Below are 17,745 nucleotides of genomic sequence, written 5' to 3' on the forward strand. Positions count from 1 at the left end.
GAGATAGGGACCCTGGGCTGTGGACTCTGGGGGCAGAGGGTGGCTCTTGGTGGGAGCTGTGAGTTAGATGAGCAAGAGCCACCTCAACCTATGGTATTTTGGAGGGAGAGCCCCTGGGCCTTGCCCGTGGGTTAAATATGGCAGGGGTAAGGGTAGACGGAGAAGCAGGACCCGAGGTGTCGCTGCTTTGAGGACTGATGGCTGGGTTGGTACAGGTGGTGCTCCTGTACCCTGGGGACCAGCGAAAGCCACGTTAAGGCCTTTCTTAGGCATCTGGTGCTGAGCAGCTCTGGGTTACTTGAGCCTGCAGCTTGGGAATCAGGACTGAAATAAAGATTGGGGGGCGTCATTGGTGTTTAGACAGCGTCCCAGTGTCAGCGTGGGTGAGGTGGCCCTGGCCCAGGCGGAGTGGGCTGGCAGGAGGAGGACGACGCCTGGTGTCCTGGAGCCTGCACAGGAAGCCAGTGGGGAGCCGGGCTGGGCAGGGCGCCCCTGCTCCTGAGAGCCCACCTGCAAGGAGGACAGGAAGGGGTCCTTGGGTTCAGCTAAGGGAAGCTGCTGGTGACCTTGAAAGAGCAAATTTCCTGGCCAGCGGGGGTGGGCAGGGAGAGTGTGAGCAGTGAGTTCTGTGGCTGACCACAGAACTAGGGTGTTAGGCTGGACCCTGCAGGGGCCTGGCCTCTGCATGGGGGCATTGGAGAGGGGCTGCGAAGGACCCCAGGCCCCCGGATTCCCATTGCTTTAGGTGCTGCAGCTGAGAGGACCTGGGATATCTAAGGGCATCTGAGACTGGGAACTGGACCCTCCCTGGTGCCATTTATCACCCGGTGCCAAGGCTGGGGCTGGAGGAACTCTGCCTTGTCACCCTCCCTAAGGCAAGAGGTTGTGACCACAGCCACTGTGCCTCTCAGAAACCAGGGTCCCCAGGGGCTCATCCCCACATGCCCATCACTTCGACCTCCCTGTCCACAAAGTGAGGGCCAGGCTTCTGGGTTTCTCTTTCGTGAGGGAAAGATTCCCTGATCCATTGAGGACTGCAGGGAAATGTAAGCATGTGGTCCTCTCATACAAGCTATGTCTACACTGTCATGGTGTGGTCCTCTCATACAAGCTGTGTCTACACTGTCTGTCATGGTGTGGTCCTCCCATACAAGCTGTGTCTACACTGTCATGGTGTGGTCCTCTCATACAAGCTATGTCTACACTGTCATGGTGTGGTCCTCCCACACAAGCTGTGTCTACACTGTCATGGTGTGGTCCTCTCATACAAGCTGTGTCTACACTGTCTGTCATGGTGTGGTCCTCCCATACAAGCTGTGTCTACACTGTCATGGTGTGGTCCTCTCATACAAGCTGTGTCTACACTGTCTGTCATGGTGTGGTCCTCCCACACAAGCTGTGTCTACACTGTCATGGTGTGGTCCTCTCATACAAGCTGTGTCTACACTGTCTGTCATGGTGTGGTCCTCCCACACAAGCTGTGTCTACACTGTCATGGTGTGGTCCTCTCATACAAGCTGTGTCTACACTGTCTGTCATGGTGTGGTCCTCCCACACAAGCTGTGTCTACACTGTCATGGTGTGGTCCTCCCACACAAGCTGTGTCTACACTGTCATGGTGTGGTCCTCTCATACAAGCTGTGTCTACACTGTCTGTCATGGTGTGGTCCTCCCATACAAGCTATGTCTACACTGTCATGGTGTGGTCTTCTCATACAAGGTGTGTCTACACTGTCATGATGCAGTCCTCTCATACAAGCTGTGTCTACACTGTCTGTCATGGTGTGGTCCTCCCACACAAGCTGTGTCTACACTGTCATGGTGTGGTCCTCTCATAAATGCTGTGTCTACACTGTCATGGTGTGGTCCTCTCATACAAGCTGTGTCTACACTGTCTGTCATGGTGTGGTCCTCTCATACATGCTGTGTCTACACTGTCATGGTGCAGTCCTCTCATACAAGCTGTGTCTACACTGTCTGTCATGGTGTGGTCCTCCCACACAAGCTGTGTCTACACTGTCATGGTGTGGTCCTCTCATACATGCTGTGTCTCTACCCCCTCTGTCATGGTGTGGTCCTCTCCTACATGCTGTGTCTACCCTGTCTGTCATGGTGTGGTCCTCATTCATGCTGTGTCTACCCCGTCTGTCATGGTGTGGTCCTCATTCATGCTGTCTCTACCCCGTCTGTCATGGTGTGGTCCTCATTCATGCTGTGTCTACCCCGTCTGTCATGGTGTGGTCCTCATTCATGCTGTGTCTACCCCCATCTGTCATGGTGTGGTCCTCATACATGCTGTGACTACCCCATGTCATGGTGTGGTCCTCTCCTACATGCTGTGTCTACCCCGACTGTCATGGTGTGGTCCTCTCCTACATGCTGTGTCTATCCTGTCTGTCATGGTGTGGTCCTCATTCATGCTGTGTCTCTACCCCCTCTGTCATGGTGTGGTCCTCTCCTACATGCTGTGTCTATCCTGTCTGTCATGGTGTGGTCCTCATTCATGCTGTGTCTCTACCCCTTCTGTCATGGTGTGGTCCTCTCCTACATGCTGTGTCTATCCTGTCTGTCATGGTGTGGTCCTCATTCATGCTGTGTCTCTACCCCCTCTGTCATGGTGTGGTCCTCTCCTACATGCTGTGTCTATCCTGTCTGTCATGGTGTGGTCCTCATTCATGCTGTGTCTCTACCCCCTCTGTCATGGTGTGGTCCTCTCCTACATGCTGTGTCTACCCTGTCTGTCATGGTGTGGTCCTCATTCATGCTGTGTCTACCCCCTCTGTCATGGTGTAGTCCTCTCCTACATGCTGTGTCTACCCCGTCTGTCATGGTGTGGTCCTCTCATACATGCTGTGTCTCTACCCCATCTGTTATAGTGTGGTCCTCTCATACATGCTTTGTCTACCCCGTCTGTCCTGGTGTGGTCCTCATACATGCTGTATCTCTACCCCGTTTGTCATGGCGTGGTCCTCTCTATTGCATGCTATCTCTACCTCACCTGTCATGATCTGGTTCTCCACAGCCACACACATATCCAGACATATGGATAGGAGACACTGTGGCCCCTGATAACTCAGCCGTTTTCTTCCATGGTTGTACTGAGGTGCTCTGGGTATGTGTGTCCCTGAGAAAAATGCAATGACCTACCCAGGTGGTGGGGCCGTGCAGAGTCATGTCAGGGCAGTGACAGGGTGCAGGCTCTGTCCACACCCTGGGCAGCCCTTAGCCAGGGCTCATTTGTGCACATGGACTGTGAGGATGTCGCAACGTGAGTGGCTCTGGGCTGTGCCTATGAGGCTGCTGGTTCTGGGCCTGCCCATGGCTGCTGTGGGACACAGGGGTGCTCAGCAGTATCGTTGTGTGATCTTGGAGCGAAGCACTCGAGATCCCAGAGTGTGTCTCTCTGTCTCTGACATGGGAAAACCACTGCCTGCCCGTCTGCCTCATCCTGCTGTAGGCTGTGTGCATGGTGGCAGGGTCCTGGTCACAGGAGGAGACGTGCAGTTTTGCATCTTGGCATGTGTGGTGAGAGTCAAAGGAAAGGGGGTGTGTGTGTGTGTGTCTGAGTGAGAGAATGAGAGTGTGTGTGTGTTGTGTGAGAGTGCATGAGAGTGTGTGTGAGTGTGTGTGAGTGAAAGTGTGTGAGAGAATGGGTGAGAGTGCAAGTGAAAGTGTGTGAGTGTATGTGTGTGTGAGCGATAGTGTGAGTTGTGTGTGTGAGAATGAGAGTGTGTGAGAGTTTGAGAGTGTGTGTGTGAAAGTGTGTGTGATTGTATATGTGTGTGAAAGTGTGTCAGTGTGTGAGTGCACGTGTGTATCTGTGTGAGTGAAAGTGTGAGTGTGTGTGTGCGTGTGTGTATGTGAGTAAAAGTGTGTGAGTTGTGTGTGTGTGAATGTGTATGCGTGTGAGTTGTATGAGAGTGTGTGAGTGTGTGTGTGAGTGAAAGTGTGTGTGAGTGTGCATGTGTGTGAGTGTGTGTGAGTGAAAGTGTGTGTGTGTGTGTGTGAGAGAGAGTGAGCGGGTGAATCCCTCCTCCCACACTCAGCGCAGGTGCTCCTGAGGCTGTATCTGAGTACTGGAGAATCGCAAACAGGCATAGGCAGTGCCAGGCTTTCCCACACAGAGCCGTGCTGCCTGTCAGGGCTTCTGTGGCTGTCTCCACGCCCTGCCTGTGCCTCCCGGCACTCTGCCCCTCCATGCCGCATGCCGTGCCAGGCGGCTGGCACTGAGGAGCGCTTGGTCAGGGTGCTCGTGGGCCTCTGCAGGGCTGTGTGTGTCCGCGTGTGCCCGCACTGCCACACACACACACTCTGCCTCTGCAGCACCGCGGGGCAGCTCAGCTGGCTGCCTCAGCCCCTCTGCCCTCCTGGTATCAGGCAGTTCTGCAGCTGTCGAGGAAGTAACGGTCCCGCCCCATGAGGACGGAGTGAGGTGGGCGTGGCCTTCATGGGTGGCCTTGGTGTTGTTGGAAGGAAGTGGCATCTCTGAGGTGCCCTCCTCCATGCCTTGACCCTGTGTGGACAGACTTACTGTACCAGTGTCCTGTCTGCCATCACAGGGCCACCCACACCTGCTCCTCTCCCCTGCTGGCCCCATACTGTGTGTTTGAAAGGATGCTGTGTGTGTAAGGTTGTTCTCTGTGCAAGGCTGAGGGCCACAGCTGTGCTCTGCCCAGCTGAGCACTCGAGGCTTTGGCCAGGCCACTGTGTGCAGCGTCACATCCCAGAGGACTTGATGGCGGCCCCGCAGGCCAGGGCTCGTCGCCTTGCGCCTGCTCCGTGTTCCAGTACGTGGATACGTGGTGCTGCCTGGGGACCAGTGGGTGGGGCCCAGTTGCTCACAGTGGATGGATTTGCAAAGGGGCCTCTGTGGGGTGTTGGTGTCTGGTGCCTGTTCAGCCTTGGCTGTGAGCCATGTGTGGCCCCTGCCCCACGTGAATGTGTGGAAGACAGTGTCTGCGCGTGCACACAGTGAGGACCAGAGCCCCTCCATGGGGAGGTCAGGGCTGGGAGCTGTGGGGGGAGCCAGAGCCAAGGACGTGCGGACACTTCGGCCTCCCTCGGGTCTGCTGGTGGCCGTGGGCGCACGGCTCTGCGCGGTGGGGCACTGAACTGTGCTTTCTCTTCCCCAGAAGAGACAGGAGGAGAAGACACCACATGTCGATGTGGGAGCCGCGCAGCAGCCACCTGTATGTGTGCGCCGGTTTGCGTGTCTGTGAGTGGCTACGTGTGGGCGTGGGGACCGCGTGTCTCTGCCCTTGCCGTGGACCCGTGGCACCGGGCCTGCATGTCAGCGTGTGCCTTGGTGTGTGCGTGTGCTCTGTGTACGTGGTTGTGCACTTGTGTCAGTGTGTCCAATGCACGTGGCCCTGTGCGTCTCTGCTCTTGTGTCTGGCTGTGAGCAGGCGTGTGTGTTGGTGGCCGGTGTTGGTTGGCGCACCTCCTCGTGGGCCGCTGTGCACAGGGTGTGTGTGGTGTACGTGTGTCCCCACGGTAGTGTGTGCGTGTCCGCAGCACAGGTGAGGGAAGCCCTCCCATGTGTCATTTTGTCTTCCTGCTGCCACTGCCGGCCGCCTGCCCCTGAGCCCAGTGGCTGGCAGTCTCTGCACATGCAGCACGCTGTGTTAGGGTCAGCTCCCGTGGCAGAGGCCCACGGGCAGGCGATGTTGGGGCTCTCAAGTGACAGGTCCACCTGGCACTGTGGCCGCCGTCTGGTGGTGTCTGGCCACTGTGCATCCTGCCCTGGCTGCTCTGGGCCACCCTACCCTACCAGGAAAGGACAGGCCTTGGCCTTGAACCAGGGACATTGGAGGGCACAGCAGGCCCGGCCGACGCCCTGAGAGCCAAGGGGCCTGAGGGGGAGGCTCCCGGGAGCCCCTGTGAGCAGCCTCACAGGCCCCAGGGGTACCTGGCCCACCCTCCGGCCCCTGCAGAGCAGCTCTGAGCAGGTGGCCTGGCCCAGCCACCTGCTCGCACGTGGCCCTCTCGGCTCCCGTGTCTGTCTGTGCTTCCTGTCTGAGGGCCCCAGGCCTCCACTGCCTCCCCGTGTCCTGCTGTCCCTTCCCCTCTGATGTGGGCCTCACCCTCTCTGTCAGGAGGGAGCGCCGGCGCCGGCACCACATGTCAGTGTGGGAGCAGCGGACCAGCCAGCTCCGGAGGCACATGCAAATGTCCAGCCAGGAGGCCCTCAACAAGGAGGAGGCCCCCCCGATGAACCCCCTCAACCCGCTCAACCCACTGAGCCCCCTCAACCCGCTCAACGCCCACCCCAGCCTCTACAGGAGACCCAGGCCCATCGAGGGCCTGGCCCTGGGCCTGGAGAAGTGTGAGGAGGAGCATGTCAGCCGTGGCGGGTCCCTCAAGGGGGCCCTGGACTGCCAGAGGAGCCCCTTGTCCCTGGGCAGACGGGAGCCGCCATGGCTGGCCAGGCCCTGTCACGGAAACTGTGAGCCGGCGCTGCAGGAGACAGCTGGGGGAGAGACCATGGTCACCTTCGAGGACCGGGCCAGGCACAGACAGAGCCAGCGGCGCAGCCGGCATCGGCGAGTCCGGACAGAAACCAAGGAATCCTCCTCGGCCTCCCGGAGCAGGTCTGCCAGCCAGGAGCGGAGCCTGGATGAGGGGGCGTCGACTGAGGGCGAGAGAGACCACGAAGCCCGGGGCAGCCATGGCGGCAAAGAACCAACAATCCACGAAGAAGAGAGAGCCCAGGACTTGCGCAGGTAAAGAAAGGCCAGCCTCGGTTTCCCCTTTGTAACTGCGAAGGCAGGAGTGACTGACAGCCATGGGTCCGCCCCTGAGCAGGTGTAGGTGGGGCAGCCCAGGAGGGCGGGGGTGCGTGCTCTGGCACCCGCCCAGCCCCTCACCTCCTCCCTTGCCACACATCCTGTCTTCACAGGACAGACAGTCTGATGGTACCCAAAGGCTCAGGGCTGGCTGGAGGCCTGGATGAGGCCGGCACACCCCTCGTCTTGCCCTCGCCCGAGGGTGTGGGGAAAGAGGCAGCACCCACAGAGCAGCATCCAGATGGCAGCGGTGAGCCGGCCCTGCCGGGGCACGTGCAGCTGGATGTGGGCCGGGCCATCAGCCAAAGTGAGCCCGACCTCTCCTGCGTCACGGCCACCACAGACAAGGTCACCACCGAGAGCACCGATGTCACCGTGGCCATCCCCGACGCGGAGCCCCTGGTGGATTCGACGGTCGTGCACAGTGAGCACCCACCCCGGAGGGCTGGGATGAAGCATCCAAGTGCAGTGTGGCCTGAGCCAGGCTGACCTGTCTCACACTGAGCCCAGGAGGTGACCATGAGCCCCCGTGGTCTGCCAGCCACCCTGCGGTGCGGTGCCCCATCACCCGTTCACCGTGGGTTCACGTACCAGTGTGCCGTGGCATCTCGGTGCTGGAGAGGAAGTCCCTGGCCGCCTCGGTTTGTTGCCGTGAAGCGTGGGTGTCGGGCTGGACGCAGGGAGCTGGTCTGCACGGCCCCTTCTCTCGTCACTGTTCCTTGTCCTGTGACTGTGCTCATACGGCCCCCCTGCCACGGCTCTTGCCCAGCTGTGTCACTCTAAACCCTGAAGGGAACAGCAGCCAGGAAGACTTGACCCAGAGTCCACCTCACTGACCCACACCCACCCCTGCTGTGACCACACCCACCCCTGCTGTGACCACACCCACCCCTGCTGTGACCACACCCACACCTCACTGACCCACACCCACCCCTGCTGTGACCACACCCACCCCTGCTGTGACCACACCCACCCCCACTGACCCACACCCACCCCTGCTGTGACCACACCCACCCCTGCTGTGACCACACCCACCCCTCACTGACCCACACACACCCCTGCTGTGACCACACCCACCCCTGCTGTGACCACACCCACCCCTGCTGTGACCACACCCACCCCTCACTGACCCACACCCACCCCTGCTGTGACCACACCCACCCCTGCACTGCCCCACACCCACCCCTGCTGTGACCACACCCACCCCTGCTGTGACCACACCCACCCCTCACTGACCCACACCCACCCCTCACTGACCCACACCCACCCCTCACTGACCCACACCCACCCCTGCTGTGACCACACCCACCCCTCACTGACCTCACACCCACCACTGCTGTGACCACACCCACCCCTGCTGTGACCACACCCACCCCTCACTGACCCACACCCACCCCTCACTGACCCACACCCATGCCTGCACTGACCCACACCCACCCCTCACTGACCCACACCCACCCCTGCTGTGACCACACCCACCCCTCACTGACCCACACCCACCCCTACTGTGACCACACCCATGCCTGCACTGACCCACACCCACCCCTCACTGACCCACACCCACCCCTACTGTGACCACACCCACGCCTGCACTGACCCACACCCACCCCTCACTGACCCACACCCACCCCTACTGTGACCACACCCACGCCTGCACTGACCCACACCCACCCCTCACTGACCCACACCCACCCCTGCTGTGACCACACCCACCCCTCACTGACCCACACCCACCCCTACTGTGACCACACCCATGCCTGCACTGACCCACACCCACCCCTCACTGACCCACACCCACCCCTCACTGACCCACACCCACCCCTACTGTGACCACACCCATGCCTGCACTGACCCACACCCACCCCTCACTGACCCACACCCACCCCTACTGTGACCACACCCATGCCTGCACTGACCCACACCCACCCCTCACTGACCCACACCCACCCCTCACTGACCCACACCCACCCCTCACTGACCCACACCCACCCCTGCTGTGACCACACCCACGCCTGCACTGACCCACACCCACCCCTCACTGACCCACACCACCCCTGCTGTGACCACACCCACCCCTGCTGTGACCACACCCACCCCCACTGACCCACACCCACCCCTGCTGTGACCACACCCACCCCTGCTGTGACCACACCCACCCCTCACTGACCCACACACACCCCTGCTGTGACCACACCCACCCCTGCTGTGACCACACCCACCCCTGCTGTGACCACACCCACCCCTCACTGACCCACACCCACCCCTGCTGTGACCACACCCACCCCTCACTGACCCACACCCACCCCTCACTGACCCACACCCACCCCTCACTGACCCACACCCACCCCTACTGTGACCACACCCATGCCTGAACTGACCCACACCCACCCCTCACTGACCCACACCCACCCCTGCTGTGACCACACCCACACCTCACTGACCCACACCCACCCCTCACTGACCCACACCCACCCCTGCTGTGACCACACCCATGCCTGAACTGACCCACACCCACCCCTCACTGACCCACACCCACCCCTGCTGTGACCACACCCACACCTCACTGACCCACACCCACCCCTCACTGACCCACACCCACCCCTGCTGTGACCACACCCATGCCTGAACTGACCCACACCCACCCCTCACTGACCCACACCCACCCCTGCTGTGACCACACCCATGCCTGAACTGACCCACACCCACCCCTCACTGACCCACACCCACCCCTGCTGTGACCACACCCATGCCTGAACTGACCCACACCCACCCCTCACTGACCCACACCCACCCCTGCTGTGACCACACCCACACCTCACTGACCCACACCCACCCCTCACTGACCCACACCCACCCCTGCTGTGACCACACCCATGCCTGAACTGACCCACACCCACCCCTCACTGACCCACACCCACCCCTGCTGTGACCACACCCATGCCTGAACTGACCCACACCCACCCCTCACTGACCCACACCCACCCCTGCTGTGACCACACCCATGCCTGAACTGACCCACACCCACCCCTCACTGACCCACACCCACCCCTGCTGTGACCACACCCACACCTCACTGACCCACACCCGCACCTGCTGTGACCACACCCACCCCTCACTGACCTCACACCCACACCTTACTGACCCACACACACCCCTCACTGACCCACACCCACACCTCACTGACCCACACCCACACCTCACTGACCCACACACGCCTCACTGACCCACACACGCCTCACTGACCCACACCCACCCCTCACTGACCCACACCACCCCTGCTGTGACCACACCCACCCCTCACTGACCCACACCCACCCCTCACTGACCCACACCCACCCCTCACTGACCCACACCCACCCCTACTGTGACCACACCCATGCCTGCACTGACCCACACCCACCCCTCACTGACCCACACCCACCCCTCACTGACCCACACCCATGCCTGCACTGACCCACACCCACCCCTCACTGACCCACACCCACCCCTGCTGTGACCACACCCACGCCTGCACTGACCCACACCCACCCCTCACTGACCCACACCACCCCTGCTGTGACCACACCCACCCCTGCTGTGACCACACCCACCCCCACTGACCCACACCCACCCCTGCTGTGACCACACCCACCCCTGCTGTGACCACACCCACCCCTCACTGACCCACACACACCCCTGCTGTGACCACACCCACCCCTGCTGTGACCACACCCACCCCTCACTGACCCACACCCACCCCTCACTGACCCACACCCACCCCTCACTGACCCACACCCACCCCTCACTGACCCACACCCACCCCTCACTGACCCACACCCACCCCTACTGTGACCACACCCACGCCTGCACTGACCCACACCCACCCCTCACTGACCCACACCCACCCCTGCTGTGACCACACCCACCCCTCACTGACCCACACCCACCCCTACTGTGACCACACCCATGCCTGCACTGACCCACACCCACCCCTCACTGACCCACACCCACCCCTGCTGTGACCACACCCACCCCTCACTGACCCACACCCACCCCTCACTGACCCACACCCACCCCTCACTGACCCACACCCACCCCTACTGTGACCACACCCATGCCTGCACTGACCCACACCCACCCCTCACTGACCCACACCCACCCCTACTGTGACCACACCCATGCCTGCACTGACCCACACCCACCCCTCACTGACCCACACCCACCCCTCACTGACCCACACCCACCCCTCACTGACCCACACCCACCCCTGCTGTGACCACACCCACGCCTGCACTGACCCACACCCACCCCTCACTGACCCACACCACCCCTGCTGTGACCACACCCACCCCTGCTGTGACCACACCCACCCCCACTGACCCACACCCACCCCTGCTGTGACCACACCCACCCCTGCTGTGACCACACCCACCCCTCACTGACCCACACACACCCCTGCTGTGACCACACCCACCCCTGCTGTGACCACACCCACCCCTGCTGTGACCACACCCACCCCTCACTGACCCACACCCACCCCTGCTGTGACCACACCCACCCCTCACTGACCCACACCCACCCCTCACTGACCCACACCCACCCCTCACTGACCCACACCCACCCCTACTGTGACCACACCCATGCCTGAACTGACCCACACCCACCCCTCACTGACCCACACCCACCCCTGCTGTGACCACACCCACACCTCACTGACCCACACCCACCCCTCACTGACCCACACCCACCCCTGCTGTGACCACACCCATGCCTGAACTGACCCACACCCACCCCTCACTGACCCACACCCACCCCTGCTGTGACCACACCCACACCTCACTGACCCACACCCACCCCTCACTGACCCACACCCACCCCTGCTGTGACCACACCCATGCCTGAACTGACCCACACCCACCCCTCACTGACCCACACCCACCCCTGCTGTGACCACACCCATGCCTGAACTGACCCACACCCACCCCTCACTGACCCACACCCACCCCTGCTGTGACCACACCCATGCCTGAACTGACCCACACCCACCCCTCACTGACCCACACCCACCCCTGCTGTGACCACACCCACACCTCACTGACCCACACCCACCCCTCACTGACCCACACCCACCCCTGCTGTGACCACACCCATGCCTGAACTGACCCACACCCACCCCTCACTGACCCACACCCACCCCTGCTGTGACCACACCCATGCCTGAACTGACCCACACCCACCCCTCACTGACCCACACCCACCCCTGCTGTGACCACACCCATGCCTGAACTGACCCACACCCACCCCTCACTGACCCACACCCACCCCTGCTGTGACCACACCCACACCTCACTGACCCACACCCGCACCTGCTGTGACCACACCCACCCCTCACTGACCTCACACCCACACCTTACTGACCCACACACACCCCTCACTGACCCACACCCACACCTCACTGACCCACACCCACACCTCACTGACCCACACACGCCTCACTGACCCACACACGCCTCACTGACCCACACCCACCCCTCACTGACCCACACCACCCCTGCTGTGACCACACCCACCCCTCACTGACCCACACCCACCCCTCACTGACCCACACCCACCCCTCACTGACCCACACCCACCCCTACTGTGACCACACCCATGCCTGCACTGACCCACACCCACCCCTCACTGACCCACACCCACCCCTCACTGACCCACACCCATGCCTGCACTGACCCACACCCACCCCTCACTGACCCACACCCACCCCTGCTGTGACCACACCCACGCCTGCACTGACCCACACCCACCCCTCACTGACCCACACCACCCCTGCTGTGACCACACCCACCCCTGCTGTGACCACACCCACCCCCACTGACCCACACCCACCCCTGCTGTGACCACACCCACCCCTGCTGTGACCACACCCACCCCTCACTGACCCACACACACCCCTGCTGTGACCACACCCACCCCTGCTGTGACCACACCCACCCCTCACTGACCCACACCCACCCCTCACTGACCCACACCCACCCCTCACTGACCCACACCCACCCCTCACTGACCCACACCCACCCCTCACTGACCCACACCCACCCCTACTGTGACCACACCCATGCCTGAACTGACCCACACCCACCCCTCACTGACCCACACCCACCCCTGCTGTGACCACACCCACACCTCACTGACCCACACCCACCCCTCACTGACCCACACCCACCCCTGCTGTGACCACACCCATGCCTGAACTGACCCACACCCACCCCTCACTGACCCACACCCACCCCTGCTGTGACCACACCCACACCTCACTGACCCACACCCACCCCTCACTGACCCACACCCACCCCTGCTGTGACCACACCCATGCCTGAACTGACCCACACCCACCCCTCACTGACCCACACCCACCCCTGCTGTGACCACACCCATGCCTGAACTGACCCACACCCACCCCTCACTGACCCACACCCACCCCTGCTGTGACCACACCCATGCCTGAACTGACCCACACCCACCCCTCACTGACCCACACCCACCCCTGCTGTGACCACACCCACACCTCACTGACCCACACCCACCCCTCACTGACCCACACCCACCCCTGCTGTGACCACACCCATGCCTGAACTGACCCACACCCACCCCTCACTGACCCACACCCACCCCTGCTGTGACCACACCCATGCCTGAACTGACCCACACCCACCCCTCACTGACCCACACCCACCCCTGCTGTGACCACACCCATGCCTGAACTGACCCACACCCACCCCTCACTGACCCACACCCACCCCTGCTGTGACCACACCCACCCCTCACTGACCTCACACCCACACCTTACTGACCCACACACACCCCTCACTGACCCACACCCACACCTCACTGACCCACACCCACACCTCACTGACCCACACACGCCTCACTGACCCACACACGCCTCACTGACCCACACCCACCCCTCACTGACCCACACCCACCCCTGCTGTGACCACACCCATGCCTGCACTGACCCACACCCACCCCTCACTGACCCACACCCACCCCTGCTGTGACTACACCCAGCCCTCACTGACCCACACCCACCCCTGCTGTGACCACACCCACGCCTGCACTGACCCACACCCACCCCTCACTGACCCACACCCACCCCTGCTGTGACCACACCCAGCCCTCACTGACCCACACCCACCCCTGCTGTGACCACACCCACGCCTGCACTGACCCACACCCAGCCCTCACTGACCCACACCCACCCCTGCTGTGACCACACCCACACCTCACTGACCCACACCCGCACCTGCTGTGACCACACCCACCCCTCACTGACCTCACACCCACACCTTACTGACCCACACACACCCCTCACTGACCCACACCCACACCTCACTGACCCACACCCACCCCTGCTGTGACCACACCCACGCCTGCACTGACCCACACCCACCCCTCACTGACCCACACCCACCCCTGCTGTGACCACACCCATGCCTGAACTGACCCACACCCACCCCTCACTGACCCACACCCACCCCTGCTGTGACCACACCCATGCCTGCACTGACCCACACCCACCCCTCACTGACCTCACACCCACACCTCACTGACCCACACCCACCCCTCACTGACCCACACCCACCCCTGCACTGACCCACACCCACCCCTCACTGACCCACACCCACCCCTGCACTGACACACACCCACACCTCACTGAACACACCCAGTTCTCACCCACACCCCACCCCTCACTGACCCACACCCAGCCCTCACTGACCCACACCCACCCCTCGCTGACCTCACACCCAGCCCTCGCTGACCCCACACCCCACCCCTCACTGACCCACACACACACCTCACTGACCCACACCCCACCCCTCACTGACCCACACCCACCCCTCACTGACCCACACCCACACCTCGCTGACCTCACACCCAGCCCTCACTGACCCACACGCTCGCCTCACTGACCCACACGCTCGCCTCGCTGACCCCACACCCAGCCCTCGCTGACCTCACACCCAGCCCTCGCTGACCCCACACCCACACCCACACGCTCGCCTCGCTGACCCCACACCCACACCCAGCCCTCGCTGACCCCACGCCCACCCCTCGCTGACCTGGTACTCCCTCATTGTGCTACAGTACCCCACCCCAACCACGTGGTCACTGAGTGACCCACACAGGACTCACTCACTGGCGTCTCCGTGTATCCTTGACGCCACACACACAGTTTTCCTTCCTGTTTCCCTTCGTTCCCAGCTCTGCCATCTCCTCCCTGCACGTCCTCACACTCAGACCAGTCTGCTCTGGGCAGTGAGCTCTGAGCCCCACGCCCGCGGTGGTCCACCTGGTCCAGACACACAGCCCGCGCTAGTGTCCGTGGGCCTTAGGTCTAGAGCCAAGTGCCCAGGACCCAGCTGTGTAGGGAACAGCAGTAAGAAAGCAGGCCCGGCCGTGGCCTTGGCTGAGGGCAGGAGCCTCCTCGAGAGGCCTTGGGACGCTGTGTGGGACTGAGCCTCAGGAGGTCCCAGTGGACTCAGCCCTGGAGCGGAAGCAGAGGGAGGAGGACCTCAGCCTCCTGCTGACCCCACACACTGTGCCCGGGCCCCCGGCCCCTGTCCTCCCGGTCTGTGTGTGTACTGCCCTCCCCCACGCTGTGCCCAGGACCCCCCGGCCCCGGTCCTCCCGGTCTGTGTGTGTACTGCCCGCCCCTACACCATGACCAGGACCCCGGCCCTGTCCTCCCGGTCTGTGTGTGTACTGCCCTCCCCCACACCGTGACCAGGACCCCCCGGCCCCTGTCCTCCCGGTCTGTGTGTGTACTGCCCGCCCCTACACCATGACCAGGACCCCGGCCCTGTCCTCCCGGTCTGTGTGTGTACTGCCCTCCCCCACACCGTGACCAGGACCCCGGCCCCTGTCCTCCCGGTCTGTGTGTGTACTGCCCTCCCCCACGCTGTGACCAGGACCCCCGGCCCTGTCCTCCCGGTCTGTGTGTACTGCCCTCCCCCACACCATCACCGGGCCCCTACCCCCTGTCCTCCCGGTCTGTGTGTACTGCCCTCCCCCACGCTGTGACCAGGACCCCCGGCCCTGTCCACCCGGTCTGTGTGTGTACTGCCCTCCCCCACACCATCACCGGGCCCCTACCCCCTGTCCTCCCGGTCTGTGTGTGTACTGCCCTCCCCCACACCGTGACCAGGACCCCCCGGCCCCTGTCCTCCCGGTCTGTGTGTGTACTGCCCGCCCCTACACCATGACCAGGACCCCGGCCCTGTCCTCCCGGTCTGTGTGTGTACTGCCCTCCCCCACACCGTGACCAGGACCCCGGCCCCTGTCCTCCCGGTCTGTGTGTGTACTGCCCTCCCCCACGCTGTGACCAGGACCCCCGGCCCTGTCCTCCCGGTCTGTGTGTACTGCCCTCCCCCACACCATGACCAGGACCCCGCCCCTGTCCTCCCGGTCTGTGTGTGTACTGCCCTCCCCCACACCATCACCGGGCCCCTACCCCCTGTCCTCCCGGTCTGTGTGTGTACTGCCCTCCTCTACACCGTGACCGGGCCCCTACCCCCTGTCCTCCCGGTCTGTGTGTACTGCCCTCCTCTACACCGTGACCGGGCCCCTATCCCCTGTCATCCTACTCTGTGTGTATTGCCCTCCTCTACACCGTGACCGGGCCCCCATCCCCTGTCCTCCCGGTCTGTGTGTGTACTGCCCTCCTCTACACCGTGACCGGGCCCCTACCCCCTGTCCTCCCGGTCTGTGTGTGTATTGCCCTCCTCTACACCGTGACCGGGCCCCCATCCCCTGTCCTCCCGGTCTGTGTGTACTGCCCTCCTCTACACCGTGACCGGGCCCCTACCCCCTGTCCTCCCGGTCTGTGTGTGTACTGCCCTCCCCCACGCCGTGACCGGGCCCCTACCCCCTGTCCTCCTGGTCTGTGTGTGTACTGCCCTCCCCCACGCCGTGACCGGGCCCCTACTCCCTGTCCTCCCGGTCTGTGTGTACTGCCCTCCCCCACGCCGTGACCGGGCCCCTACCCCCTGTCCTCCCGGTCTGTGTGTGTACTGCCCTCCCCCACGCCGTGACCGGGCCCCTACCCCCTGTCCTCCCGGTCTGTGTGTGTACTGCCCTCCCCCACGCCGTGACCGGGCCCCTACCCCCTGTCCTCCCGGTCTGTGTGTGTACTGCCCTCCTCTACACCGTGACCGGGCTCCTATCCCCTGTCCTCCCGGTCTGTGTGTATTGCCCTCCTCTACACCGTGACCGGGCCCCCATCCCCTGTCCTCCTGGTCTGTGTGTGTACTGCCCTCCCCCACGCCGTGACCGGGCCCCTACCCCCTGTCCTCCCGGTCTGTGTGTGTATCCCGTCTCCATTTCTGCGTGAGCCGTGGTTGGGAAAAGCACAGTGTCTCTGCCTCTGCAGTGTGGTCTCCCTCCAGGGACGGGGGCTCAGAGTCGGGGTCACCATGCTGGGCTCTGTAGGACTCGTGACCCCAGACCCTCAGCTTTCCCACCTGTGCAGTGGGATAACAACACAGGCGGCCCAAGGAACATCGAGGGGGCGTCGGGTAGAAGCCCTGCTTTGTGAAGCCCTCCTGCCTGTCCGTGTGGAGGCCCGGCGCTCTGGGGACCCCTGTCCCGGAGAGTGTGCCGGGGGCCTCACCGCCAGAAAGGCTTGGGGACACGGCTGAGCCCACCCCTCTCCCCAGCCGAACAGGAGGGGCTCCCACAGGTTTCTGACCCGTGAACACCTTCCTCTCCAGTCGGCAACAAGACGGATGGAGCAGCAAGTCCCTTCCAGGAGGCCGAGGTGAAGGAGGCCGAGCAGGAGACAGGAAAGCAGAAGAAGGAGAGGCCAGCGAGCGGCAAAGCCATGGTGCCCCACAGTTCCATGTTCATCTTCAGCACCAGCAACCCGTGAGACACCAGCCACGCGGGGAGGGAGGGAGGGAGGGAGGGAGACAGGGGAGGCCAC

The 17,745-nt window shown here is 62.8% G+C and overlaps 1 protein-coding gene across 3 annotated transcripts in view; it reads left to right on the plus strand.

Moving 5' to 3' along the window:
- The window catches only part of CACNA1E (calcium voltage-gated channel subunit alpha1 E), a 295,645-nt gene that overhangs the window by 227,215 nt on the left and 50,685 nt on the right, over nucleotides 1-17,745 (plus strand). For 2 of the 3 annotated variants that reach the window (XM_062211220.1, XM_062211221.1), the window contains exons 19-22: nucleotides 5,133-5,189; nucleotides 6,096-6,722; nucleotides 6,899-7,209; nucleotides 17,534-17,687. In XM_062211220.1, coding sequence (XP_062067204.1) covers nucleotides 5,133-5,189; nucleotides 6,096-6,722; nucleotides 6,899-7,209; nucleotides 17,534-17,687 — 1,149 coding nt within the window. The remainder of the gene's footprint in view (nucleotides 1-5,132; nucleotides 5,190-6,095; nucleotides 6,723-6,898; nucleotides 7,210-17,533; nucleotides 17,688-17,745) is intronic. The other variant, XM_062211223.1, reaches the window with a different exon arrangement.

The sequence above is a fragment of the Lepus europaeus genome, chromosome 14 (assembly GCF_033115175.1).
Source record: "Lepus europaeus isolate LE1 chromosome 14, mLepTim1.pri, whole genome shotgun sequence".
Taxonomy (NCBI): Eukaryota; Metazoa; Chordata; class Mammalia; order Lagomorpha; family Leporidae; genus Lepus; species Lepus europaeus.